This window comes from Thermobia domestica, chromosome 17, assembly GCF_964235325.1.
Source record: "Thermobia domestica chromosome 17, izTheDome1.hap1.1, whole genome shotgun sequence".
Taxonomy (NCBI): Eukaryota; Metazoa; Arthropoda; class Insecta; order Zygentoma; family Lepismatidae; genus Thermobia; species Thermobia domestica.
The window spans coordinates 86,259,146-86,280,697 of NC_137470.1; the positions used below are offsets into that span (position 1 = coordinate 86,259,146).

At 35.6% G+C, this 21,552-nt stretch overlaps 1 protein-coding gene across 2 annotated transcripts in view; it reads right to left on the reverse strand.

Moving 5' to 3' along the window:
* Positions 1–210: 210 nt before the first annotated feature.
* Positions 211–21,552, reverse strand: part of LOC145673802 (transmembrane protein 70 homolog, mitochondrial-like) — a 99,982-nt gene continuing 78,640 nt past the window's right edge. Inside the window, exon 3 of one of the 2 annotated variants that reach the window (XM_081743564.1) lies at positions 211–1,300. In XM_081743564.1, the coding sequence (XP_081599690.1) occupies positions 1,142–1,300 (159 nt within the window). In that variant the 3' untranslated portion in view covers positions 211–1,141. Of the gene's footprint in view, positions 1,301–19,297; positions 19,431–21,552 lie in introns of those variants that run through there. The other variant, XM_081743565.1, reaches the window with a different exon arrangement.

Genomic DNA, 21,552 nt, shown 5'->3' on the forward strand with positions numbered 1-21,552 from the left:
GTTACGGATCACTGAAGAAAACATCACGAAGTGTCGAAATAATATAAGAATTCATTGGGTTGGATACTGGAAGGTAAGAAGCTTTCATTTACTCAATATTCAATGTGTATCCTATAACATACGTAAGCAAATAACTTAAATATAGTTCGTTAACTAGTTTACGGTTGTGATCTATAGTAGTATCAAATGTTACTACAAAAATGTAAGACCTCTCATTAAAAAAATATTTATTATTTATTCACTTTTTCAACTACAAAAATACTTCGTAGGTTTTATATTAGAATATAAAAATTGAGCAATACAGACACAACTGGTATTACAGTTCAAATAAATCTGAGTTCCTCATGGAACACTTAATTCAAGAGAAAAAATTCATTCACCCAACTTACTATTGCGAATCAATCCTCATTTACATTTATCTATTTCTTTCAAGTCTTAGGAAAACCTGATGTCTTTGCAAATTCATAGATATTTTAATATTATTTTCATACTTGAACAGATCTAATTTGGAAATTTTACATTCTCATATTAAAAATAAATAAATAAATAAATAAAGGACTAGAATATAACGGTTAAATAATTAACATATATTATTACTGCCGTTCTAAAACCTCACAAACAAGAACTCTAACTTTGGTAATTATAAAATTGCTTTCCAATTAAAGACTAGAATTAAAAATTGATTGATTTATTAAATTAAAGTTTAGTACTCCTTTCAGCAGCGATGCTATATAAGACGTGGAAGCCGAAAACGAGCTCCCGCCGGGAATCGAACTGGGGTCTCCACGCAGAAGACGCGTTCTCTAAACATATAGCGACGAAGAGGCTCGAGAATTTGAAAGTACAAGTTAATGAAAATGAGTGACCTGATGATCTCATAAGCAAAATAACACTGCAATTACTTTTCTCTTTAAAGCTGTCATACCTACATTAAGATTACTCTGTATCACATACATTATCACATCTGAGAGAAGTTTTGGGAAGGTACATTTGTCTCATTTCATAGTTCACACGATAGAAATATTAAAAAACATGAACGTAAAAAAGATTACAACAATCTCTGTGCAAATTCAAAAGGCCACTGCTTCTCAACACCAGTTCCACATTTCTCTCTGCTCCTGCTATCCTGAGACACTTCAAGTTAGAAAACCATTGGTATATGGTAACCCATGATTCTGGCATAGTGTCTTGGATCTTCGAACTGGTGGGGATCCACAAACAACGGTACACCTTTGGCCACAAATGAAGTCATCATGCCGGGAGTTTCAGGTACAATAACATCGTTAGGAGTAAAGACAATCTAAAAGTAAAAGAAAAGTGGATTCACTATTGTATGTGTATACAATTACTCTATTCTAAACTAAAATACAGTTAATACTTAGGGCACTTCTTTCTCAACATCTTATAAATACAATACATAGATCGCGCGCAAAGGTCTAGAACATATTACGCAAACTTAAAGATGGACATGATCTCAAGAGTTAGAAGCGTATCCTACAAAAATAACGTAAAGCATACATTGGCCAAGTAGGATGTACAATTAAGTTAGTCGTAATGAACATAAAATGTTACAAATGGAAAAATGAAATTTACCCGAACACATGAAGTGTCATATTTTATTTTTGACTTCAAAATAATACTGGAATGTTAAAGGAACTAAGAAAACAAAAATTCCATTTACGAGAAAAAATCAATATAAACAAGCGCAGTCTTTCAGCTGAGTACAACACTGCACTTTCTGTTACAACGAAAGAAAAAGGCAGAAACAGGAATCCTACGAAAGGCGACCAGAATTTCCGGCCCCTAACTAACTCTATGGAACCTGAAGGTTCTATGCCGCATTCACAAAAGCTCTCCATTGACTTCTGTCCTTAGCCAACCGGATACAGTTTTTACTTTATATTCCTGTTTCGGCGAGATCCATCCTCCTAATATTGTCCTACCATTTGCGCCTAGGTCTTAATAGTCGTTTTCCAATTGGATTTTCAGTTAAAACTTTGAAAGTGTTCCGAATTTCTTCCATTTTGGCTACATGACCTGCCCACCTGAGCCATTCATTTAAACATATCTTATAATTAATCTAACTAGCTTTTTCAATATTCTAAACTGTGTAAGAATGTTGTATCCTCGTCGCCATAAGTGCCTTTACATCGCAATGACGGGTATGTGACCGCGCAGTACTCCAAGGAAGGGATGGTTGTATAAGAATTTTTGATTAATTTTGAAGAGTTTTTATTTTGACTAGGGAATTAACATAGGTATAGGGAGTAAAGACACAGATTTGAAGCATCAGTGCACGAAAAGATTCGTATTCTCAGTTTTTCTATTTATTGTTTTATATGATAAGTTAAACACCACAATATGTATCACTGATATCGCAGATCGAATTATTTTGTAAAATTGTGTCTGTAACCTATTGTCAAAACAGAGAAAAGAGAAAGAGATAAGACATCTGTAATATATGTATAATTACTCAATAAGTAATTATAAGTAAATTAGACTCAATAAGTAATTGTAGAAATTAGTTAAAGGACACGTAAGAGAGCAAAAAGGAGGTCTAGAAGTCTGAACTTTTTAGAAACGTCCTAGATAGGTGAAAATATAGTTAAAAATTGCAAAAGGTATCATGTAATTTATCTTTCTTTTCTTATATCCTAGTATCCTTTTTCTTTCACATCCAAACATCTCTATTCAGAATTACGAGATGTTTGCGAAGAGAGGTGAAGAGAGAAACATTTCCATCTCAAGAATTATATCAGATAAAAAATCTTTTGACTTAGGGTAGATTCGAACTCGTAACCCTTGTATCCATAAGTCTGTGCTCTACCGATTGAGCTAACAATTGCTGTTGCAAAAGCCTGATTTCTACAACTACCGGTTGCTGAATAGTGTGTATTAACGAAATTGGCCGAGATAATTGCTTCACATAGCTATTGCAATAATAATAATAATAATAATAATAATAATAATAATAATAATAATAATAATTATTATTATTATTATTATTATTATTATTATAAAGATGATGAACAGAATTTAAAAAGTCGCATTGTTAAAAGTTTGGTGTGCGAAGTTAGTCCTAATATGAGATTTTATTAATTATATATAATAAATGTAAGCGTGGTTTATTCGTGCGTGCTACTCAAACTGCGCAACTCATAAGGGTTGTACGCGTATGGTACAGTAGCCTTGCGTTCTCCAACCGTGAAGAAAGATTCGGTTTGAACCTATGCGTGTCCTAAGAGGAAGGAGGAGATTCAAAGAAAGAGAAGTGGTTTAGAAATTATGCAAAAATAGAATATCTCACGAAGTGAGGTGATATAGAGTTCAGCGTGTATTTCAGCTGTGACTCTATACAAGATGTGCATCTACGACTTAACGTGGAACCCGAATCACACGACTCCTGCCGGGAATCGAAACCCGTATCATCTCTAGCTCTATCATGGAGAGACACACAAGGGCGCCCATATTGTGGTTTTCAATGGGGGCAAGTATAAGCGACATTTCAAATATAGTTCCAAATTTTGGGGTAAATATTCGAACAATTTTTGGGTTTTCGATCTTGCAAAGTATAATTTCCTCTAGAGGGCGCAATTGCCCCCTCTTACTCCCTTAATGGGCGCCCCTGGAGACACAGGGACATGCAAAAATAATCGAAAATAAACGATATTAATGTTAAATCCATAGCTATTGAGAACATGAATTATGAAACCTTCTATATCGTTCACATCAAAGTTTAGCATTATCGGCGTGGAGGTTTAATGGGAGGGGTGAAAATTTTATAATACTTAATTGAAAGATATGAGTGTCTATTCAATAGTTTTCGGGGTTGCTGAAATTAATAATTACACTCCCGATAGCATTAAAACCCAAAGCTTTACTCTTTCGTTAGCAGGAAGGTTATTCATTTACTTAACTCAGGAGACCTTAAAGTTAAGGATATGAAACTCGATGCATATATTTCTAATTCAAAATTATTAGATACGTATTGTAGCTTAGACTTCTAAGGAGGGGAAGGGCCAATTTATGCAATGATTTCCTTCACATTCGAATAAAATACTGTTCCATTATGTTGCGAAAACTCGTTTCGAGTAGTGTCATTTCTAATAGTTTTCCGTGTTTGTTTAGACCCCTACTCATTTATAACAGAATCTCACTTTTCCTGTAACACCTAAGCAAGCACTTAGTAAAGTAAATGCCATTAAAATCTATATTCATATGACAGTGGTGCAAATGCAGTTGAGCTCTTCGGCAATCTTTAGCATGGAAAGAGAAAAAAGCCACCACATTGATATTGGAAAAGTAGCTAATGAATTCCTCCCCGAAAAAGGTCACCCGCACATTTATTTTACAAATGGTGGTTTATAGCTATACGTAAGTTTGTTGAAATTGCTCCATAGTTGTGGAGGCGAGACACTGAAGTCATCCGTAATACGGGGGCAAGTGGCATGTAAAAGTACTCAATATGAACAATATTAATATCGAAATCGTTATGGTATTAGTTTTCGTGATCGCAGATGAATAGTGACGCTGTCGATGTTGCTTAAGTTCAAGTTAAGCCTTGGTTGGCATGGAGGTCAGAGTGGGAGGGTGACAGGCAAATAAATAAATAAATAAAATAAAATAAAATCGAAAACATCCTTTATTTGTGTCGAATATATATTTTTCGGGATCTCTGACATAAACGGTAATATTCCAGATGTGGTATATGACCAAGGTTGGCCCCATTCGCATGCGATTTCAGAGGAGAGAACCGGTGAAGATTTCAGAACAGTTCCTTTGACTTAAGTTTCAATACACTTAGAGTGAGGAGTGGTAATACACAAATACTGGTGTCACATCCGGACCTATCAGAGGTATGATTTCTGGGGAACTGTCGTTGCTCCAGGGAGGCATTACCCCATGATCAATCCCTAAAATTCTTACTGCTTTACAGGAGCGTAGGCAGGAATTTATTTCAGTGATCGAAAGCATTTTTAGGGTTAAATTGTTCAGATGGTAATGTATACGTAAACTAAATTCGTTTGAAATCCCTCCAGGAGCCCATGTTGCATCGTACGTTCAACTGTACTTTTTTCTGAATCAAAACTTTCTTTCTTTCTCTCTCTCTCTCTCTCTCTCTCTCTATATATATATATATATATATATATATATATATATATATATATATAAAACAGTAACAGGATCGGTTGTAGACATTTTGTAAGTGTAAATAAAAAATATTTAGTCGCCCCCGCCTAAATGATAATAAAAGAATAGAATGCTGTAATGGACAAAAATTCTTCAGATAATTGTTACAGTTACAAATTTCTTCAATATATAATAATTCAGTCTTCCTGTGAGTATTAAAGGAAAATGGCGAAATTAAACCTATTTAACTGTGGATGAATCATGACCAAAGTTCCAGTTTTAATAATTTATATATTTTTTTTTTATTAAATAAGCGCAGGAAACAACTAAAATGTATACCTAAGATGTATTATGACAAGTACAGTTGAAACAGAAAAGTCGAAATAGAATAAAACTAATGAGCTTTAAGTTTAACATTATCATAGGTTTGATTTTGACAAAGAGATATGCTCTTACACTTCATTAAAAGCATATTTAAATAGTGTTTTCCAGTGATACAAATATGGTAGTTAGCTTAATTTCTCGTTTTCTTTGTTACTGTAAAGTTCATGTTATAAAGACACTTTTCTGGCTTTCAATTTGGCAAAATCTCTTATTATTGCATCAATATCAATTTCATTCAGAATGTAATTTTCAATGGCCATCAAAGCTAGTCCATTTAATCGTTCTAGAGATATACTTGATTTCAAATAATTCTTTATTAATTTTAGTTAAACTAGTTCAATACACAACAAATGACAAAAGTGTGTGTCTTAATTGATATTTAATTTGTCCTCGATCCAGTGGCAGCACTTTAAAATCAGGTTCCTTCGCAAAAATTCTTTTCAGGGCCCTTTAGGCCTATAGAACAATTCAATTCTTTCACGTTTCTTTCCAACATAAACGTACGAAATCAGGCAGTAACACAATGTAAACACAAGCAAAGATGCACCTAAGATTTTTCTTTCGGGTTCGAAGATTTTTCGGAATAGCCTACAAATGCAAATAATTTTGTGTATCTGCCCCTGAAATTGTGCTAATTGAAGGATCCAGACTCTGAGACTACCTGTGCAGTGTTTCGTCCACACATATTTTTAGGGGGCCACTTCCCCCGGGAGGAGATCAAAATAATACGTCTGTAATATAATAATAAATAAAAGAATAGCAGCAGTGGCCCTCTGAATACTAAGTGTACCCCCCGGAAGATTTTTTCTGAAAGGAACACTGCACCTATTAGGGATGCCCACGAGACAAGATGTGTAGCTGTCTCGTCTCGAAAATGTGTTGTAAAAGTGATGTCTCGACTCGAAAAATGTATATTTCTCTATTGGAAGAACCGTGACTCGACTCGAATTTTGTCTGGAAAATCCTGTCTCGATTCGTCTCGTGCGCATCCCTAGCACCTATGTCGGTGCATCCCTGAACACAAGTAACTAATAATCAAAACTCTACTTTGCATTAGAATTATTACTAATTTAAAATATCGCTCCATCTAAATTTAATAACAGAGAATGGATTAATAATTATTGTTATACTGTTACAATAAAACAAGCATCTGTATATGCTGCTGTGATTGAAAGTGAGAGTACTGAAAAAAAAAAACTACTTGTCATCCAAATGACCTTTCATCGCTTTCGATTATATCCTTTCAAGTTATATACTTATATGCCGCGTGAAAACTAATTGTATTCAAACATATTTTGAAATACGTGAAATTTAATTCAGACCCGTAACAGAAATGACCGTATCGTCCCATTTTAATTCAACAATTAAATTACTGCAATCAGGTAAAATAACCTTACAGTTTCAAAAGAATGTCGACCTGCAAATGCTTCGTTAACAGTGACTGGTATTGACAACTCCCCACCTCAACATTTGTATGATTTTGTCCAGAACGCGAAAGAAACCTTTTAGAGCCTTCGGTTGCCTCTTATCTTCTTTCATGTTTTGTAGCTTTATTTTCCGATAAAATGCTCACTTGGTTTTATATCGTTGCTCATTATTATTACATGAAAAACAAAGTACTATTAAAAAGTGAAAGCACAGATCATTATAAATTTAAAAAATAAAACAAAAACGAAATGACTTAGGATAGAAATGAAAATCTTGACGAACGACAAATGAACTAATAGATATTAAACAAAGTGAGCATTAAGCAGTGGACAGCAATTTGAGCCATTAGGAACTTAAGTTAAAATTTCACTCAGAAATGATTTTTTAAAAATCCATTTGTACCGCTCGTCTTTTCTTAGTATTCGCTCCACTCCCTGGGCGAATGGACAAGAAAAACCTACTTCCTTGCATGGGGGCTCGAAGAATTTTTTAGAGGGGTCATCTTCCTGGTTGGTATATTACGTTTGGTATTTTTATTTGTATTAAGAAAATCTTAAGAAATTATACATATATATTATACTTGTCGTAAGCCAGGTGGGGCCCGGCCCCCTCGTCCCCTTTTGGGCGCCCATGCTTGCTTCAACTTTGATAATGTGAATTTCATTTACGGTGATCTTTCTCAACCCTTAACAGAGGTCATTGAACCAAAGTACTATGCGAAGACACTGTTTAAGACAAGATGGAGGAGCACCCTTGGAGACATATCTTTCTACTGTGATAATGCCACCCAATCCATAAACAATACTTGCGGTTGAATTCCTTTCGTTTGTTGATCCATTCGGATTTTAAAGACATATTTGGCAATGATATTCTCTAGCAAGATGTCGGAAGGATTGTTGAGGAAGGAATGAAGAGTCTGTTATATTTGTATTTTGTGCATATGGTGGGATTGTGGAAAGAATACCACTGTCTTTAGCTCTACGGTCATAGTGCTTAATACAACATCTATTGGAAAGCTAAATTTACCTTCATTTTATCTCATATTCGTAAAATATCCCTTTTCCCTCTTTAAAAAGGTCTATCCTGTGCCGTGGAAATTTTCCTCAAACTAGCATCACTTGTGCGTGTGGTATTGGCATCAATTGATGTACGAGTCCATTTCATTTGTAAAGGGTGTTTTACAGCCAACCACGCAAAGATTCGACTTTATTGTCCTTTTGATGTATTTTATCTGTATCTCAGTCTGTACAATATTTATTTGAAGCTATATGAGGAAAATTTTTCATCATAACATTTTTTAAAATAAATATTTACATTTAAAACAAAATTCATTTTTCTAATTTGTCTCCCTGTTCACCTGGCGCCTCCTGCGAACGCGTAGTTCGCAGGCTTCAAGATCCGGCCCTGCAGTAACAATGAAATTCTGTATTACCGCCCGACTATCGTTGTTGTGAAAACATTCATCATGATATGACGTAGGGAAATGAGTTACATTAGGGTTCTAAGATCTAATATCAAAGTTGAAACATCGTAAGTATAACAAAAACTTGTAATAGCAAATAGTTTTGAAAATAATTTCAGTTTAAACTAGCTGCGACTACATTTAATTCAAAATTGAACTTCTGGAGTGCAGCATATGAGCGTAGCTAAAAGAAAAATCAATAAGAACAGTCGGGATTTGAACCTAAGCCACACAAGTAGGCTACTTCCTTACACTAACCATTCATCTACTATATTTTGTTTACTAAAAATATTTTCCATGCAGCAAAATGCCATTTCATACTGAAACATTAACAACATAAGAACAAAGATTTCAAGAAAATTTGCCAAAGCTTATGTATTAAAGGTATCCTGGTATTCGCCCAGTGGTACTGCAAAATCACTAGTCAGGATGCCTCGTATCGAAATTTGAACCGGGAGACTCTCTACGAAGCGTCAACACTAACCAGTAACCTTCGTTCGCTCAGTAAATGTCTTCAAATTACTTTTCTGTAATTATTTTTCAAAAATGTTTATTATTTTCATGAAGCAAAGAGTGCATCTTCTACTTGGGTTGAGAACTATATCTACTATACTTCTAACAGTCAACTAATAGTTGATGTTCATTATTTCTATCGATTTTCTACGTCTACTAAGTTATTTCAATTTTTTATAAGTTTTCCCTTCCGTTCATGACAATGATTAGAAATGAAGGCTCCTCTTCTTATACAAATCTTGATCATTGTAACATTTTTTAGTCAAAATTCTGAATTATTGAATTAGTTAGAATGAAGAGGATAATACTAAGAAACATGGTTAGAAAAAAAGAAACATTGTTGTTTAACGAATTGATGAAATCAAGCTTTTTCAAAACATAAAAAAATACTGTATGGTATGGGATGATCATGGAAAAAGTAAAAATAGCCATCGAGGACACACTAACCAACTACTGTACGCGGAGAAGTCAAGGTTCGTTAACTTGGTAGACGTATATGAAGAAACCACTAACAGAAAATAGCTGATAGCTTTACGCCTAATCATCTCAGCGACCTCGAAACTATGAACTCTACATTAACATCGGTTGTCGTTTTCGATCATTTTATATGTTACTCTCTTCCATTGTCCAAGGTATGTCTTACCCCTTATCCCAATGCATGAAAAGCAAATATTTTCGCAAACACCGCGAGGGGCAGGGAGGGAGTAACAGAACGCACACAGCTCGCTGTATGGCTTTAGGGCATATACCTAAAGGCATAAGCAATAGGCCACTTGACCAAGAGCAATGTTGCCAAACGTAAGACAAGATAAGCCCACGCGCAGCCTGTCTCTTCGCGTGACATTACCTTCGACACAAAATCACTGACCCTTCGAACAAGATAACATTGTTGCGCTCTCAGAGTCAGGTTTTAATTGCATTTGTGTTGAAGAAATGAAATGAAATCTTTAAGTTTTACGTCCCACGGTTGTGCCGGTTAGGCTAAAGGAGATGGTGATGATGAGTAATGAATGAAATGAAGAGAGTGGGAGGAAATAGGAGAACCCCGAGGAAACCGACGCACACGGTGTTCGTCCGCCACAAAGTTCAATTGGCGGGGACTGGGATCGAACCCGAGGCCCCAAGCACTAGAAGTGAAAGCTCTGCCACTGAGCCACCGCGGCCCTAAAGGAAAAGAAAAGAAAAGCGCACCCAAGACAATACCTCTAGAGTTGTGGGGAAACTTGTCCAAATAGACGTTTCTTTTTATTTACATTTAAAAAGAAATAAAATATATTTCCATGATGGAATAAAATTCCACTAATATAATAGACATCTAAATTAGAAATAGCAAAAACAGCTGAAAGTAAGGAGAAAGCAGTAATTTCACATCAGGTTCCAAAGAGAATAAACAGCACCGAGTAAGCAAACAACAGCGTTACTCCTCCTGTGGTCCTGTCCCGAGCATGTGTCAAAGGTGACGTCATTGCACGGAAACGCGTTCAGTGATGAACTTACCAAGCCAGTAACTACTGTATTTACACCACGGAGTCCGACACTTTATAAAGTGCCTTTTATCTATACAGGATTATGCGCGATCAACATTATAACTGTTACATTTTCATTCTCAGTTGCAAGAAAATAATTGACATAAAGATAGGACCTGTACTTAAACGCAAAATTACATAAACGGTCTGGTAGTTTTAGTTAGAACGATCCGTCAAGTGGAGGTGGGGTAAGTTCTCAAACATTTAAATATACGACGTCTTATATACTGTAGGTGCACTACGCAACCAGTTACTAGAGAACAAACCCCGAAGTAGGACTGGTATCAAAACGAGACAATACTAGACTATTTACAGTATTAGTCTCCTTTCAACCGACAAATAGCGGTCTCAGTCTCGTCTCGATAGTTTCGAAATAAATTATTTGAAATTATTCCACACTAAATTCGACAGTAGATAAATAAAATACACCTCCAATAGTTCTCCCTATTGCTTCAGAATATATAATGGAGGCACCATTTTCTACTAGATAAAGTATGAATTAGCAATTCATATACAACATTCAAAAATACATATGTCTGTTTCCATTAAATATACTCATTGTTTCTTAAACTATTTATTTACTAATAGAAATACCCGGCGTTGCACGGGAAGAATAGGTTTATATTTCAAAGATATATATGAGATTAGTTTTCCCAGTAGAATACATATTTGAATCGGAATGAAATAGTACAAATCCATTTCCAGCAGGAGCAAATGAATTAACATACCGCTAACGAAGAATAAAAACTTGGGCTTTTATGGTATCGGGAGTGTCATTATTCACTTCAGCGACCCCGAAAACTATTGAATAGACACTCATATCTTTCAATTAGGAATTTTTAGGACCTCGAAAGCTATGGATTTAACATTAATATTGTTTATTTTCGATTATTTTTACATGTCCCTGTGTCTCCCATGATAGAGCTAGAGGTGATATGGGTTTCGATTCCCGGCAGGAGTCGTGTGGTTCGGGTTCCATGTTACGTCGTAGATGCATATCTTGTATAGAGTCACAGCTGAAATACACGCTGAACTCTATATCACCTCACTTCGTGAGATATTCTATTTTTGCATAATTTCTAAACCACTTCTCTTTCTTTGAATCTCCTCCTTCCTCTTAGAACACGCATAGGTTCAAACCGAATCTTTCTTCACGGTTGGAGGACGCAAGGCTACTGTAACATACGCGTACAACCCTTATGAGTTGCGCAGTTTGAGTAGCACCCCGAAATCTTACTTACTATAGTAAAGTATATGAAATATCTTGTAGAATTTTCACATTTTCAGGCAAAGCCCCTCCCGAAAGTTAGCAAAGCCCCTCCCGAAACAAAATCGTAAATACGCCACTGTATATATAATTAATAAAATCTCATATTAGGACTAACTTCGCACACCAAACTTTTAACAATGCGACTTTTTAAATTCTGTTCATCATCTTTATTATTATTATTACTATTATTATTATTATTATTTTTATTATTACTATTATTATTATTATTGCAATAGCTATATGAAGCAATTATCTCGGCCAATTTCGTTAATACACACCATTCAGCAACCGGTAGTTGTAGAAATCAGGCTTTTGCAACAGCAATTGTTAGCTCAATCGGTAGAGCGCAGACTTATGGATTCAAGGGTTACGAGTTCGAATCTAGCCTAAGTCAAAAGATTTTTTATCTGATATAATTCTTGAGATGGAAATGTTTCTCTCTTCACCTCTCTTCGCAAACATCTCGTAATTCTGAATAGAGATGTTTGGATGTGAAAGAAAAAAGTATACTAGGATATAAGAAAAGAAAGATAAATTACATGATACCTTTTGCAATTTTTAACTATATTTTCACCTATCTAGGACGTTTCTAAAAAGTTCAGACTTCTAGACCTCCTTTTTGCTCTCTTACGTGTCCTTTAACTAATTTCTACAATTACTTATTGAGTCTAATTTACTTATAATTAATAATTGAGTAATTATACATATATTACAGATGTCTTATCTCTTTCTCTTTTCTCTACATCATGTCTTGAGATGAATGTTTTGACAATAGGTTACAGACACGATTTTACAAAATAATACGATCTGCGATATCAGTGATACATATTGTGGTGTTTAACTTAACATATAAAACAATAAATAGAAAAACTGAGAATACGAATCTTTTCGTGCACTGATGCTTCAAATCTGTGTCTTTACTCCCTATACCTATGTTAATTCCCTAGTCAAAATAAAAACTCTTCAAAATTAATCAAAAATTCTTATACAACCATCCCTTTCTTGGAGTACAGCGCGGTCACATACCCGTCACTGCGATGTAAAGGCACTTATGGCGACGAGGATACAATGTTTCCCAACTAACCGAGTTTTAGTCCTTTCTAAAATCAATAAATAATTGATGTTCCGGGCAAATGCATTCCCATTCTTTTTTAGTATTTATCCAATGATAAAAATCTGGTCGACAGTTGATCGACTTCGCCTAAATCCGCACTGATAATCTTCAACAATTTCATCTGCATATGGAGTCAATCTTGCTAACAGAATGTTTGAGAGGATTTTATAGGATGTTGGCAGAAGAGAGAGGCCTCAATAATTATTGAGTTTTGTCGCCTTTCCTGTGACATGGAACAATGATTGGTTCTTTCCACGCTTGTAGCAATTCTTCTTATTCCAGATAAGGAGAATCAGTTTGTGTATCTTGTTCCACAATATATCCCCTTCAGCTAAAACTGACTCAGCCGAAATTTCGTCTAAACCGGATTACGATCCCTACCGCACTATATATTTTCAACAAATTCCTAATTCAAAATAAATTAGGAATAGGGTAGAAGCTGGGAGTTTTAGTTATTACGTGACGAGGATAGCAGTGCTGATTTTGGTTGGGAGCTCTGTTATTATTTACCGTAGATACTGGGCGAGCGCGTTGGACAGGGGAGTGGAGAGCCTCACCGCTAGAGTGTATCAAACGGTTTCTCAAATTTGCAGTTTAAATGTTATAAATAGGGACCGAATGTTTAGGCACTAAAAACCTGGAAAATAGGCAGGCAAACAGGCACTAAAATTAAAAAAAATAGGCAGTAAAATAGGCACTAAAATGTATCTCGAAATAATGAAGATAAATACTCAATACCATTAAAAAATAGATTCAAGTCATAGATGATGTTCAAAGAATATAGAAACATACTCGTTTGTTAGTATCTTCTTATATTGTATATATATAAAAACAAAGCTTGTTATGCACTCGATGTGCACATACTTCGGGAGGTGATTCATGACATTCAAGAGGACTTTTTGTCTTCTTTTCATGTCACGAATCACCTTTCGAAGTATGTGCACAGCTTTCGGTTCCGTTCCAATTGTCAGGATTCGATTTTCGATTCCAAGTTGGCACCCCTAACACGAAGCGGAATTCGACAACATGCAACAGAACTTTTTGTCTTCTTTTCATGTCACGAACGACCTCCCAACATATGTGCACATCTATCTGTTAAGTTTCAATTGTCAAGATTCGATTTTCGATTCCAAGTTGGCACCACTGTCACTCGTACACGACACGAAATTCGACAAAATACAAGAGGACTTTTTTTGTCTTCTTTTGATATCATCAATCACCTCCCGAAGAATGTGCACATCTTTGAAGTTCACCCTGTATATATATATATATATATATATATATATATATATATATATATATATATATATATATATATATATATATATATATATATATATATAGTGACGTACCACTTGCGTTTACAAACACCTAATATACGTATATATGTGTATATTATTTATGTTATATAAATTACATATTTTCCCAATGATGGCTTATTTTGAAGAAAATGCGTAGAATAAGCAATATTAGGCACTAAAGCAATTATTTAGGCACTAAAGGTCAAAATAGGCGAAATAAAATTGGCTTAAATTGAAACTATAGCCCCCTACATAAACTTTAAAACGTTATTTTTGATCATATCTTTAATATTAAAGAATAGGCATTTTGCCTAACATCCGGTCTCTAGTTATAAATAACCTGATCCGTGAACGTTTAATAAAGAACGCCGAAAGTTATATAGTTCTTATTGAATGTAGGAATGGCTCACCATTCCTGTAGTAATTAAAAGGTATTGTGGACAGCAGTATACGTATGGAAATTAATAATGCAAGAACAATACTGTACAATCGAGAATTCAGTAAGCTTCTACCCTGCATTAAGCACATTGTGTAAAAATTAGTCACTGTTTGTTCGATTGCACTATAAAACAGGAACAACCTGTAAAAAGCACGAATGACGATGTCAATGAATAAATAAATAAATTTAGAGTTGATAGTTAGAGCAGAGATCTCCAACTTGGGTGTCGCGAAAATTTTTTGTCAGAAATTCAGAATTTTAACCGAACTTGTGATAAAACACTAAATATCATTATTAATTTTCGTTCAGCGCATTAAATAGAATAGAATATTTTATTGTCATTGAGCTTTACAAGCAATAGACAACGTCCGAATGAGATATACATATAGATACAGATATATAAAAAAATAATCATTGCATACAGACAATCAGTTATTGGTTAATTTTATAATGAACAACCTAATAGTATTTGAAATAAAGTGCCACTGTAAATTAGGACACAATGTCTTGACATTCACTAAACTCTTGAATCGAGTAAAATGGATTCTTTACTAACCAATCCTATAACTTTTTCTTATAGACCTTAAATGGCAGCTGTTGTATGGAGGATGTTAGTTTATTAAACAGCTTTGGTCCTATAACTAAATAACTATTTTTGATCTTCGATAATCTAGTGAAGGGTATATCAATTTTCTTACACAATCAAGTATTATATGTATGTACTTCATCCCTGAATGTCATTTTCGAGGTTTTGCTTGGTGTAAAGTAGCACTTGATAAATATATACATTAACTACTGTCATTATCTTAAGCCTGATAAATAGTGGTTTACAGTGTTCTTTATCATGTGTTCCAACAGTAATCCTGATGGCTTTCTTTTGCAAAACTAGAGCATCATGTGCTTGGCTACTGTTACCCCAAAGCAAAATCCCATATCCAATTATGCTGTGAAGAAATGCAAAATATGAATTCCTCAGATACTCATAGGGAACTGTATCTTTCAGTTTTCTTAACAGAAAGAGCACTCGGGAAAGCTTTGTACATACATATTTGACATGTTGTTCCCAGGTTAGTTGGCTGTCTATACGTATACCAAGAAATTTAACCTCAGATACATCATAGTTTCCTCTATCATTGCAGTGATTGAGACTAAAGGTTACTTTTTTTATCTTGATTTAGCACAAAAATATTTCTTTTAAACCAGGTCGCTGCCTGTCTTAATGCAGCTTGAGCTTCTATATACACTTCTTCAAAGCTTGTATTTATGTTAAGTAGGGTAGTGTCATCCGGGTATAGAATTGATTTCGTATTAGTATTTAGAGGCAAATCATTTATCATTATTAAAAATAGTACCGGACCCAGAACAGAACCCTGCGGTACCCCATATTTCACTTCTAAGATGTTTGAATGCATGTTGTTAACACTGACTATCTGTTTACGTTCATTTAAATAGGATTTTACAAAGTTTAAACTGCTACTATGGAATCCGTAATACGCTAACTTATCACATAGAATTTTATGATCTACACAATCAAATGCTTTACTTAAATAGCAGAATGTAGCTAGAGCAAAACCCTTATTTTCAAAAACTTCATATATTTTTTTCGTTAGTGATTCTACTGCATCAATTGTGGATTTCCCAGATCTGAATCCAAATTGAGCTTCTAGAATTGTTTTGCTCAGTCATATATTTATATAGCTGATCTTTAACAATAGTTTCCATAATTTTAGAAAAAACTGGAATAAGAGATATTGGACGGTAATTAGATGTGTGATTTCTAGAATTTTGTTTGATTAACATTCAATAACACCAGTAGCTGATTCTGTCTTAATGTTGTAAGAATACTAAATTCAGACTGTATAACGAGGAAAACTGGGTTTCACATATATTGATGAAGGGGGTGTCTGTCCTACAACGAAGTGTTTAATATGAGAGAGAAACTAGTGAAAGTGTGGTCGTACAGAGGAGCACCTACCGGCGGTGCCAACGGGTCTGAATCTTCTCAGAACTTTGCATCTTTTTAAATAATATACTTCTGTTGTATCCGCGTCAGGGTCGCACTCACGGGGCGTCAACCTCGACTGGACCTCCTCCAATCTCTCGAATTGGCATAAATCTAAAAGATTTCTATGGGTGAGTGCCTGCTGTGTGAACTTGTGTGTACTAATAGTGTCATCATAAGAGGAAGGTTGAAAAGGACTGGTTTAGAGAATTGCGCGACATCTTGTAAGTGTGAGTTTAAATGAAGGAAAAGCTAACGCACATGCTATGAATGCCTTTGTGTTTTATATATATGTTTATCGGATTACAATTTTTTCTTGAGTTTCAATAAGAGAATTCAGATAAGTTTTCACTCGAGGAATTTGAAAATCCTCCCTTCTAGTCTAATGGTAGCCCTCCCTACTCAGGGCCGTACCCAGGATTTTTTTGAGGGGGGGAGACAGCACCACACTCAGAATACTTTAAAAAACATACCTACACTTTATGCAATAAGCTAAATAGATGAAACTAAGCGTGTCATTGGAACATTAGTTTGTGTGTACCCATAAATACTATGCCGTTAGTGGCATTATGAGGTGGGGGTATGGACATGAGTAAATTAAACGAGAAATGTTCGGATCCCAAATCTAGGTTCAGCTTTATACACACAAACACAAGACTGAAATAACATATAAAAACATGCAGAAATGTAATAAAATAAACGAAGGTCCTACTCACCTATAAAATCAGCTGAAGACGCCGAGAATGTGACTGAGCAAAGAAGGTGATTACTTCATCGCTTGTTACGTTTACGTGGCGGTGTGTATACAGGAGCGCTAATCCAGTGAGTCTGTCCTCGCTTGTTGTATTTCTTAAATACGTTTTCAGGAGTCTCAAAGTAGAGAAGCTCCTCTCCACTGTTGCTGTGCTCACTGGTAAGACAGCTAGAATGTGAAGCATTGTAAAAATGTTTGGAAACTGTGATGGAGAACAAGCTGCTAGTCCTGCAATGGCTGTTGCTGGGCGGTCTGCACACTCTCTCCACTTCAATCTCCATAAATCCCACTCCGCCTTCATTAAATCTTCAAATGGATTATCAAGATCATCTTTGTAAATGTCAATACAGTCTCTGACTTTTTCAAATGGAACATCACAGAACTGAGGGATGAAAAACTGCAGTGACGAAATGGTTTCCCCATGATGTAGGAATCGCTGTTCCAGTGAAGAAATTAGATCGTCAACGAACGGAATAAAAATTGAAGCGCGGTAGTAAGTCTCTGGGTTCGAAGTGGAAATGTTCGGCCGGTTTTTTTGAAATTTGTTCGCTCGTAGATATTTCAAGTTCTAGGTCGGATGCAAGGTCTGTAAGATTTTCAAATATATTTTGAAATTCTGATGTGGACTTTTCTCTTATAGCTTGCAAAGATTTTTTGATAAGATTGATCTCAGCGAAAGCATTCACTAGATTAATGTCATTCTTCTGCAGCCGTTTTGAGAGTGTGAATGTTACACTCAGTATCTTACACAACACAAGCAAAGACACTAAAAATGGTGTGCTATAGATGCTATGCAAAAGTAATGAAGCCTTCAATGATGCTTCGCCTACCCCTGGGCTACTTTTCATTTCTTCAAGAGCAGCAATAATAGGCTTTAACATTTCTTTAAATAGTAGCACAGCTTCATGCCTCTCGCACCATCGAGTTTCACACACTTTTTGTAGCCTACTTTTGTCACAGTTCGGCAGAAGCTCTAATTTTATCTTCCAGAATTCTTGTTCGTTTTGCACTTGCACGAATAAATGTGCAGCATTCAGATATAACCCCCATTGCATTACGAATATTTTGCACCTTCGAAGCATCAGAAAGGCACAGATTAAGGCAATGGGACATACAATGTGTGTAGAAGGCCTTAGGATAACGTTTCTTGATTAGTGCCTGAACTCCTCTAAACTCCCCACTCATGGCTCCGGCGCCGTCGTAGCCTTGTCCTCTTAAATTGTGCATGTCCAACCCGAGACTATTTACATTGTCTTCTATCACTGTTGATAAGCCCTTTCCGGTCACATCATATACAGGCACAAAACACAGGAAGTCTTCTTTAAGAACACACTCATCGAGATCCACATATCGCGCACACACAGAGAATTTTTCTGTTTGAGAAACATCCGTTGTTTCATCAGCGAGAATACTAAAATATTTGCTTTGTTTTACTTTGTCCACGATTTTAGACTGTATTAAATGTCTAAACGAATCTATTAAAGCATTTTGCACTTTAGCACTAGTGTACATGCCGTTTTTCGGACTACTTTTTAAATGTTCTTCAAGCACTGTGTCTCCAGATTTGACGCGGTATCGCAGAAGACTCCTGAAGTTGCCATCATTATGTTTTGGAGTTGACAACTCAATCCGACCCCAGTCCTGTGTTCCTCGCAGGGGTAGGTTCTGTTGACCACACAAACGAATAGTTTCCACAATAGGTACGAGCTTTTTCCTATTTTCTTGTACTTCTATTTTTTTCTGGCTGTCAATTTGTTGATCGATGCTGACTATTTTCCTCTCAATCAAATTACATACTGTCACGCTATTCGCTGCTGCATATCTATGGTATTTGTTACTTTCATGCTGTTTGAAGGACTCTAATGCTTTCTTTAAATTGTAAAAAGGTTTCGTCACGAATGCACTTAGACTCTGGTGACCTGCCTCCTCCTTTTCCGTAAACAGAACACAAATTGGACAGAACAGACCTCTTTCCTTGTGGGAGTAGTAGGCCAACCAACTAAAGTCTTCCAGCCATCTTCTCTGGAAAAAACGCTTACGGCCTTGTGCTTCTTCACAGGGAAAATTATATAGTTTATCTGGCTTCCAAACAGCCTCCTGTCCAGTCCTAAAAAGATTAACGAAGAGGAAGAAGGAATCATCTACAGGGCATGGTGTAAGGACTGCGTTATGTCATATATAGGAGAGACAGGAAAGAGAGTAAAAGAAAGATTAAAACAACATGAAGATGATGTTAGGAGGAAGAAAGATACCAATGCCATATATAAACATGTTAAGGAGACGAATCACGGAATTAATTGGGATAAGACGGAGAAAAGATGGAGATGGATGGAGAAAAGAATGATAATAAGGAAGTGGAAAGAAGCTGATTGGATAAAGAAGGTAGGAAGAGATTAACTGATGAACTGGACAGGAGGCTTACTTATTAATGAATTATGGCAAGGAAGTTTGGATAGCATAGACAAGAAGAAAATAAGAAAGGCCCTTATAAAAAACAAAAATGGCGGAACGTGATAGTTGGAAAGTGAACAAGATGACTTACAAGATTGGCTGAAGGCCTCAGCAAATAGGAGAAAAAAAAGTACAACTATATATATATGTCTGTTAAAAGACTAAATGTTTTGATAACAAGGAATATATATATGACTGTTAAAGAATTTAAACTTTGTCATAACAATGACTATATATATGTCTGTATTTTCATTTATTTTCGATATTGTCTGAAGGAGGATATGTTCGATATCCGAAACCGTTATTATAATTTAAAATAAAGTGTGTTTTAAGCTTTGGTCAGTGTTTCTTTTGTTAAAATTAATCTTTGTGTATGTGTATTGAAGAAAGCAATTCCAGCGTGCTCAATGGGACGGAGAGGCAAGAACAGCACGTTCGATCAGCGCCAGCTGATTGTCTTCTACCACGCAAAGTGCAAGAGTTGCCATCAAATTGCGGAAATGCTACAAATGAAGAGGTACGGTGTACGATATAGTCAAACGGTTCAGTAAAGGGAATAGGCTCGAACTGTGTCCCGCGGGAGGACGCCCAAGAAGGTTTTCCCCCCAGAGAAGAACAATTCACAGTGAGAAAAGTGAAGAAGAATCCTCGTCTAAGTGCTCCGAATATAACTGCACAACTTCAAACAGAGTTAGGGAAGCAAGCGAGTGTAGAAACTATTCGTAGAATATTGAGAAGGGCAAATTTTCAAGGCCGCGTCGCGAGAAGAAAGCCGTATATAAGTAGGGCAAACCAAAGGAAAGGAGAAGCATTTGCCAAACAACATATAGAAAAAGACGAAGAATGGTGGAATTGGGTAATTTTTTGCAGATGAATCGAAATTCAATATATGTGGATCAAATGGGAGAATTATGGTGTGACGAAAACCAAATTGAGGAGCTTCTGGAAAAGAATATACAAGCTACTGTGAAGCACTGTGGTGGACACATAATGATGTGGAGCTGTATGTCCGCCAATGTTGTAGGTGAGTTAGTGTTTATTGATGAGACAATGAATAAAGATGTCTATCTTCGCATCTTGAAAGACAATTTGAAGAAAAGTGCAGAAAAGCTTGGCTTAATCAATACTTTTATGTTCTTCCAAGATAACGACCAAAAGCACACATATCATGTGTAGCTTTAGCTTTTATACAACTGTCTGAAAGCGCTCCATCCACCTCCCCAATCACCTGATATGAACGTCATAGAAAATCTGTGGGATAAGTTGGAGATGAGGTACGAAAGACGCTCATAAAGTCTAAGTAATATCTGAGAGACAGATTACGAGAAAAGTGTAGGAAAATCTCTCCTGAATACACCAGAAAACTGGTTCAAAGCATGCCTATTAGGCTACAGGAAGTTCTTGATAAGAAAGGCAAGGCCACAAGGTACTAACTTTTTTGGTTTCATTGTTTTAATATTAATATTATTATTTCCTGAGCAAAGTGTCCGAATAGTTTTGTTCTGTGACATTTTCATTTCTCGTACCTTCAGAGTTAATAAAATCTTTTCTTTGTTTAGTTACAATGACATTTTTTTGATTATGTAATCTCTGACATATACCCTCAGCAGTATGATCTCTGTAACATGATACCTGCCACACTTTTACAGGTTTAAACCTGTAAATCCAAGTGGCAGTTCGAATCGCATTTTAATCGTAGATACTGTAATTCCTCGTTGTTGCACAAAAACGCATATCACGAGTAAATCAAATTTAAAACTATATATTAAATCATAGTT